Consider the following 9,145-nt stretch of genomic DNA (forward strand, 5'->3'; position numbering starts at 1 on the left):
ATGTGCTTTGACCTGCAAAACAAGGTTTCTAGACATGTCCAGCAAAATTTTCCTTAGAAGCATCTGTCTGGAAACACATATCAGCCTTCAAAGTATCAGTAATGTTTAAATGCTCTGATCAATCAAACACACAGAACAGCAACAATTTGTTCACACGCATAAAACAAAAACACACAAGCATTGCACACACACACACACACACACACACACACACACACATGTGCACATACACACACACTACCTCCACCCCCACCCCCCCATCCCCCACCACACACACACAAGCACACGACTGGTCATTTACACGCAGCAAGCAGATTTTTACAAACACAGACATCACTTAAACTCTTCAACTCTTGTAATTTTTTATCTTGTCTCAGATTCTCCAAGAACACAAAACAAACTTCACAATTCTTGCACAGCATCCACAAGTTTGAACTGGCACACACATTCATGGAATAGCACATTTTCATTTAAAGAAATTATCATTTACAATGGTCTTTGTTTTTTTGTGAATTCCACCCAAATCTGCCTTGTATGTTGTTTTATGTGATTTTTGTTGGAGTAAACCTTTTACATTTTACAGCTCTGTACAATAAAACTAAAACTGTGGTAGACAACATAAGCAAATATCTGTTGTTGCTTTTTTTTACCAATAACCAACAAAATTTACATGAACAGGATATGGTTAAAAAATAACAACCTTTGCATGGGTCAGTTAGGAAAAGGTTCCCCGTTGGAGGAAAAAAAAAGGGGGGGGGGGGCATTTATAACATAGTAATTCTCATCTAAAAACATCAGTAATGACTCTAGAACAAGTTTGCAGTACAGAGTGCAAGAGGTTTTCTGTGGAGGGTGGGGGAAGGGTGGTTAAAATATGCTCCAGATTTCGAAGAATCACAAGGTTTCAGTTGCATGTGAATTTTTACTCAATTTCAATTTTGAACATGATGGTGGATGGGTGGGGGCAAGGGGTGGGGGGGCTGGGGTGTGTGTGTGTGGGGGGGGGGGGGGGGTGTGTGCGTGTGTTATACTGAGTATCTCTAAAAGAAAGAGTGCTATTATTTGTAGAAACAATGCCTAGCTGGGACTTGTTTTGCGAACATACACCACAGGATAAATTTCCTATTTTAACACCCCTCCCCTCCAGTTAAATGGCAACAACAGTGCACAGATGTAATGCTAAGTAACTGGCCTGCTTCATGTTGCAGAGAACAGATAGTCAGGTCAATTCTTTAGCCACAATCAGTGTGTCAGTATGACACCTTCCATTTTCTAGTAGTTTTCTCAATCTATTCAACACAAATTGCATACAAATCCTCATAAAGTGCTTCACTGCCTAAACAAAAAACAAAAAAACCTTTTGTGCCCAATTATTTTCTTTCAAACTCCTTTTTGTGTCGACATTCATGTTCCCATTATCTTGAGCAACTCAGCTCTCACCAACACTACAAAAAATCTAAACAGCCAGTTTCTAAGGACGATAACCCCTCTTGTCCAAGGCAGCAGCCACAGGAGTTGTCCTCCCTTGACAGCTAATTCTTTCCCTTCCATAACCTGCTTTCGGTGTGTGATGATGTTGCAGTTGATGTTTTTTTCAGCTGCCACTACTGAAATCAGAAAAGAAGCCAAAGGATTTAGCAACATGGTTTAAAACACACGTGTGCAGAAACATGTCAGAAGGTTTCCGTGTCAAGAAGAAATATCAAGAACATTACACAAAAAAGAAAGACACAAAAAGCCTAAAAGAGGAACAGAATGGGAGACTGCTGTGTTGGCAGTGTGGTGAATCTTGACCATGCTGTGAAGCAGGATTTTCTCATTGTCCTGTTAATCTTTTATTGTGGTGTAGTGTGACACGTTCTAAATAATAATAATAAAATAAAAAAAATTACTGTGGAAACAAAATGTGGGGCTGCTCGGAAAAACAACAACAAAAACAGAACCTCACCCACAGCAGTAAACACACACACACACACACACACACAAATCAATGAAATTTTTATTTCATTTATAAAGTGTGCTCCCTGTTTTATTTGGTTACAGCTTGTCAAAATAATGCACACACACACACACACACACACACACCCACTGTACCCAGAACTCAGGAGGGCAGGAGGCCCTGGTCCTTCAGTTCAGTCACCAGTTCTCTCTCTCTCTGTCATCCCCCCCCCACCCACCCCCACACACACACCCATACACCCACTGTACCCAGAACTCAGGAAGGCAGAACACACTGGTACTTCAGTTTGGACACCAGTTCTCTCTCTCTCTCTCTGTCATCCCCCCCCCTACCCCCCCAAACCTCCCCCACCCACCCCCACCCACTTACCCAGAACTCAGGAACGCAGAACACACTAGTCCTTCAGTTTGGACACCAGCTCTCTCTCTCTCTCTCATTCCCCCCCCCCCTCCACACACACACACCCATACACCCACTTACCCAGAACTCAGGAGGGCAGGAGGCCCTGGTCCTTCAGTTTGGTCACCAGCTCTTCCACAGTCTCCAGCTTCTGCCCGGCCTCCCTGACGGGCGGGTCCTCCACACTGACCACCTTCTGTGTGGACACCACCTCCACGCCAAAGTCACTCGGCTTCTTCTTCTCCATCGGCTTCTTCTTCGCTTTCTGTGGGAGGAGGGGGGGGGAAACAAAACAAACAGATAGTAGGGAGTGGTAACTCTGCCAAAGTCATTCACCTTCTTCTCCCGGGGGGGTGAGGTTAGGGGGGGGGGGGGGAGGTGCAAAAATCACAAAGGTAAATAAAAAATACATTGGAGCAAAACCACTAATACCATAAACAACAAAAACAAACAAATAAATAAAAGAAGAAGAAATCAGCGAGAGGTGTTTTTTGCAGGTCTGCTTGTTGGTTTATAAGAGTAAACATATTGAGACTATGTAATAATCCTGATGCATGTGCGCATGTGCGTGCGCATGTGTGTCCGTGTCTGTGTGTGTCCATAGTAAACTTATTTTTCTCTGGAAATACTTTCTCAATTGGTTTAAACATAGAATAAAAAATAAAAAAACGTTTTCCACTCGTACCAATTAGAGGATAACTTTTTTTTTGTTTCATTTAGTTTCTGGACCCAAATGACTGGCATTTCTGTTTGTGTCCACTCCACACACACACCAATCCAGAAGAAAGAGTGGTCATTTTCAGCACATTTTCTGCACTTTTCCACATCAATATGACCAGGATGACTCCCCACGCTGCACACTTCCTAGGGCTGACTGGGTCAATAAGAACCGTTACACTCCAGAACACATACACAAAATAAATTTCAAAAACAGCAAAAATGAGGGCACTGAAAGTTTTAAAGTCTTGACACTTGTACAAAGCAGCACAGTTACAATTCATAAAATGGTGAGATAAAATGTAGGATACAAGGGGTAAGAGGGGTAACACAGACCAGACACCCCCAACCCAGCACTAAGGACACGGTCAATACACTGACTACATGTCACACACAGACCAGACACCCTCCACCCAGCACTAAGGACACGGTCAATACACTGACTACATGTCACACACAGACCAGACACTCTCCACCCAGCACTAAGGACACGGTCAATACACTGACTACATGTCACACACAGACCAGACACCCCCCACCCAGCACTAAGGACACGGTCAATACACTGACTCTACATGTCACACACAGACCAGACACCCTCCACCCAGCACTAAGGACATGGTCAATACACTGACTACATGTCACACACAGACCAGACACCCCCAACCCAGCACAGGAAGGCACGGTCAATACACTGACTACATGTCACACACAGACCAGACACTCTCCACCCAGCACTAAGGACACGGTCAATACACTGACTACATGTCACACACAGACCAGACACTCTCCACCCAGCACTAAGGACACGGTCAATACACTGACTACATGTCACACACAGACCAGACACCCTCCACCCAGCACAGGAAGACACGGTCAACCCAGGGACTGACCATGATGTTAGGCAGTGTGGCATAGCGAGGCTCGTTCAGTCTCAGGTCGGTGGTGATGACGGCTGGCAGCTTGACCTGCACGGTTTCCAGACCCCCGTCAATCTCCTTCACCACCTTCAGCTGACCGTCCGTCTTCTCTATCTTGGAGGCAAAGGTGGCCTGCAAAACACAGCCAATCCACACACACACACACACACATGTATTACCGTCATTTCTGGCCTTTAAGGTGCACCTTTTTCTCTTTGACTAGAATCTGACCCCTGTGGCTTTTCGGCGTCTATGTCTGAAAATGAACTTCTGACAACCACGTGGGGCCACCTGACTCAACAAACTGAACGTTTGACAACATCGTTGATGACAACAGGTGCTCATGATTGCACCAAACTGCAACACTTCAGTCTTACCACTGTTTGAGTTGATCAATTTATGGTGTGAAGAAAGAGAAATCAGAAGTGAACTGATCGTTTTTCGAAAGCAGAACACAAAATGGCAGTCTGGACTGAAAAGCAGAGCTAGCGGACTGGATTCTGATTGAACAAATTATTGAACTGGCACTTTACAACAGTGTACATTTAACAGAGGACTGGCTGTAAAACTGTAAAAGACAACAAAAAAAAAGTATTAAAAAAAGAAAGCAGCAGATAACAGAGCAGACAAACGGTGTAACAGAGCCGAATCAATAAGCACATGAAAACAAGTTGGATTTCCATCCAGTTTCCCAAAGATCACGTCACAACTCAGGGAAAACAACAACAGCTAACAGCAAAGACAAAATGAAGGACTTTCACTTAACAGCAGATGTGGCTTCTCGGATGTATGCACCTAATACGACTTTAAAATAACTTTTTTCTTTAAATTCAGGGGGTGCGACTTAAGCGCTGTAGCGCATTGTAGGCCGAAAACGACAGTACTGAGTACTGACTACATTTATGTCCTCTGACATGTAGGGTAGCGATGAAGGTCTGCCATTCCTGCCCAGTCTCTGAACGGTACGACTGGTGTGCTCCAGGGGTCTTCAGCTCCCCTTGCACTGTTCTGCACATGGTATTGTTGGGCCTTCCTCTCACGTCAACCTTCTGGTGTCCACTGAAGGGCTGTCCAGGTGATGGGACCTTGCTCTCGTGGCACAACAACCTGTCCAAATCTATTTCAACTTTTCATGATGACGGTCTCCATGTTCCCTTGACTGATTACACTGGGCCAGTGGCTGTAATGATGATGGTCTCCATGTTCCCTTGATTGATTACACTGGGCCAGTAGCTGTAATGATGATGGTCTCCATGTTCCCTTGATTGATTACACTGGGTGAGTAGCTGTAATGATGATGGTCTCCATGTTCCCTTGACTGATTACACTGGGTGAGTAGCTGTAATGATGACGGTCTCCATGTTCCCTTGATTGATTACACTGGGTGAGTAGCTGTAATGATGACGGTCTCCATGTTCCCTTGATTGATTACACTGGGCCAGTAGCTGTAATGATGACGGTCTCCATGTTCCCTTGATTGATTACACTGGGTGAGTAGCTGTAATGATGACGGTCTCCATGTTCCCTTGATTGATTACACTGGGCCAGTAGCTGTAATGATGACGGTCTCCATGTTCCCTTGATTGATTACACTGGGCCAGTAGCTGTAATGATGACGGTCTCCATGTTCCCTTGATTGATTACACTGGGCCAGTAGCTGTAATGATGATGGTCTCCATGTTCCCTTGATTGATTACACTGGGCCAGTAGCTGTAATGATGACGGTCTCCATGTTCCCTTGACTGATTACACTGGGCCAGTAGCTGTAATGATGACGGTCTCCATGTTCCCTTGATTGATTACACTGGGCCAGTGGCTGTTGACTGGAGATGGTAGTGGGCCAGATGATTCACAGGATTCTTCAGAGGTCTTCCAGGTGGAAGGGTGACCAACTTGGTCTGATCACTCTCCGTCATCCTACAGCACTCTGAGCCAAAGAGCAGGGTGGAAAGTACACAGTTCTGATACATTCTCAGCTTGGTGTTGGGGCTGTACTGGGGGGGTCTGCACACGTTGTTCAGCTTTCTGAAGGTGATTCTGGCCTTGCTGAGACGGCTCTTGATGTCACTGCCTGCTCCTCTATCATATCCAACAGTGCTGCCATGGTAGGTACACTCTTCAGTTGAAGAAAGATCTGTTCCATTTACTTGGATTGGTGAAGGGCTTGGAATGTTCAGTGTCATCTACTCTGTTATACATATAACATATCTATGCTGCATGCATAATTCTCATAATTCTCCTTTGCGACTTTGTTGCTTGTACGTCTCTAAGATCATATGTGGGTTTTATGTTACATGCTTCTATGCAGTTGTTTTCTTGTTATATACTTTTCATCTCCTTTGACTGTGCTATAATGTGTGTACTTACATGTAGAATTCCTTTCACAAACTTTGTTGCTTTCATTTATCTTTAACTTACACCATTTTGATGTGTCTCAATGTAATGTGCTCATTTCTACATCTTAAATTAATGTAGAGATTTGATTCTTTTCCATAAAGCTTGTTCATTTTAATGTGTTTTATTGCAATGTGCTCATTTTTTTACATCTTAATGTAAAGAGCTTTGATTCTTTTCCACAAATTTGTTGCTTTCACTTATCTTTAACTTTCATTTTAATATCTTTTCGTAATGTGCTCATTTTAACATTTTACTTAAAGTGCTCTGAGCCTTCGATTGTTAAGGAAAGAAAAGCATAATACATATATAAAATCTACACACACACACCAATAACAAACCAGTACACACACACACACACACACACAAGCACGCACATGCATGCACGCACACACACACACACCAAAAACCAACCAACACACACACAAATAACAAACACACACACACACACACACACACACACACACACACATATTTAACAAACCAGTACACACACACGCGCGCGCGCACACACACACACACACAAATAATTTCCCCCCTCCTCCCACTCGATTTCTTTCCTACCCTCGTCTGATATCACTTACAGTGAAAAGACGTTAAACTAAAGAACAAACGAACAAATAATTAACAAACCAGTACACACACACACACACACACACACACACACAGCAAAAGGCAAAGACCAACCTGAGGCCAGTCCAGTAAAGCTGCTGTCATCTGTCCTGTTTGGTTGCAGTCGTCGTCAATAGCCTGACAACAAACAGCACACCATCACATTACACTGTTTGGTTGCAGTCGTCGTCAATAGCCTGACAACAAACAGCACACCATCACATTACACTGTTTGGTTGCAGTCGTCGTCAATAGCCTGACAACAAACAGCACACCATCACATTACACTGTTTGGTTGCAGTCGTCGTCAATAGCCTGACAACAAACAGCACACCATCACATTTTACACTGTTTGGTTGCAGTCGTCGTCAATAGCCTGACAACAAACAGCACGCCTTCACATTACACTCTGGACTTGTTCTATCCCACAGATACATGCCTGCTACATCTCCCCTGGACCAGCACTACATGAGACCACTGCACTGCACTGTTTGCAATGACCACCAAGAGCAACAAATCTTCTTTCCAACAATTCAAAAGTTTCAATATTACAGTACATACTCCACTGGCTCCCTGTCTCACACCGAATACAGTACAAGATCAGCACTCTATGCTACAAACGTATTCACAAATCTGCCCCTTCCTATCTCTGTGGCTGCCTTCACCTCTACACTCCATCTCGCTCACTACGATCAGCTTCAGATCCACTCTATTTACGCATACCCAGATTCAAACACTCGACTGTTGGCCGCCGTTCTTTCTCTGTCTCTGGACCTTGCAATTGGAATGAACTTCCTCTTTCGCTTCGTCAAGTCTCCACACTCAGCTCTTTCAAGTCTGGCCTTAAAACCCACCTCTTCCCAAAATAGCCTCCCTTCCCTGCCTCTTCCTTGTCTTCAGTTTCTCCAGTTTTAGAGTTATGCATGCGTGAGAATGACTGGTGCGAAAGCGCTTTGATTTGTCTCTGCACAAGATTCAGCACTATATAAATACCATTATTATTATTATTATTATTATACTGACTACAAGTGATGACTATTACTGACAACTAAACATTATATCCAAAAGCTGTACTGCAATATAACCTCAGGCTACACTCCATTAACAAATCATGCATGCTAAAAATACAGACCACATGAGCCCTTTCAAAGCTGGCTGAGGCCAAAAAGTGAACTGAAAACAACTGACTGAAATGTGCATGCACGTCAACACATATCTACCAGCTGACGCAGCGTGCAAAACTACCAGTCAAATTTTACTGGGTCACACAGCAGTTGTTCTGTCTGATACAGCAATCACTGTGCCACACTTGGCCTGAACAGTCCATGTAGTGACTGGACAGATAATTAAGCAATGGGGCAGTAAAGCAACTAATGGAATTCACATATTATAGAATACACTAATGACTTATGTTGCTATATAGTCAAATGGCTCAATATATATGTATGTATATATATGTATGTATGTATGATATATAACTCTATATAGTCAAATGGCTCAATATATATGTATGTATATATATGTATGTATGTATGATATATAACTCTATATAGTCAAATGGCTCAATATATATGTATGTATATATATGTATGTATGTATGTATGATATATAACTCAACCCGATAGCAGAAGTAAATGGGAGTAGGTAAAATCCTCTTCTATCCTAGGAAAAATCAAACGACTTCGCAAAGATGCAACCAAGAAAAATAAATAACAGCGTTGAATTCATTGAGCCCTGTGTCCACCCATAGATCTGGTGTCAAAAAAAATTTGTCTCATAAAAACGGTTTTCAAGTTCATATGCATAAAAACAAGAAAGAAAGGGAATCAACTTCTTCAGTATCATGGATGTGTCCACATGTCATGTGGAGAAAGAACAATGTATTTTCTGTGGGTTTTCTCCGCACTGGCATGGCATGGAAGCCTGCCAAGGCTGTAAACTGCCCAGGGTTGAAAGGGTTAAGGGCAGAAGACATGAACCTTCCTGATTCACTTGCAATGGGACACTGTGCCATCGGCTGGGCTATAAGCACCATGATCTGATTTGATCTGCCATCTCGCTGCCAATGCCAAGACATCTGAAGAGTCCACAGGGGACATAACTGCAGTCACATCCAGCGTACAGTTGGCTCTCTCCATCAGAG

At 43.3% G+C, this 9,145-nt stretch overlaps 1 protein-coding gene across 1 annotated transcript in view; it reads right to left on the minus strand.

Moving 5' to 3' along the window:
• Positions 1–345: 345 nt before the first annotated feature.
• Positions 346–9,145, minus strand: part of LOC143291376 (electron transfer flavoprotein subunit beta-like) — a 9,373-nt gene continuing 573 nt past the window's right edge. The window contains exons 3-6 of the mRNA XM_076601217.1: positions 7,078–7,140; positions 3,970–4,128; positions 2,441–2,624; positions 346–1,607 (exon numbers count right to left, since the gene is read on the minus strand). Of these exons, the coding sequence (XP_076457332.1) occupies positions 2,448–2,624; positions 3,970–4,128; positions 7,078–7,140 (399 nt within the window). The 3' untranslated portion in view covers positions 346–1,607; positions 2,441–2,447. The remainder of the gene's footprint in view (positions 1,608–2,440; positions 2,625–3,969; positions 4,129–7,077; positions 7,141–9,145) is intronic.

Source organism: Babylonia areolata, chromosome 17, assembly GCF_041734735.1.
Source record: "Babylonia areolata isolate BAREFJ2019XMU chromosome 17, ASM4173473v1, whole genome shotgun sequence".
Classification (NCBI taxonomy): domain Eukaryota; kingdom Metazoa; phylum Mollusca; class Gastropoda; order Neogastropoda; family Buccinidae; genus Babylonia; species Babylonia areolata.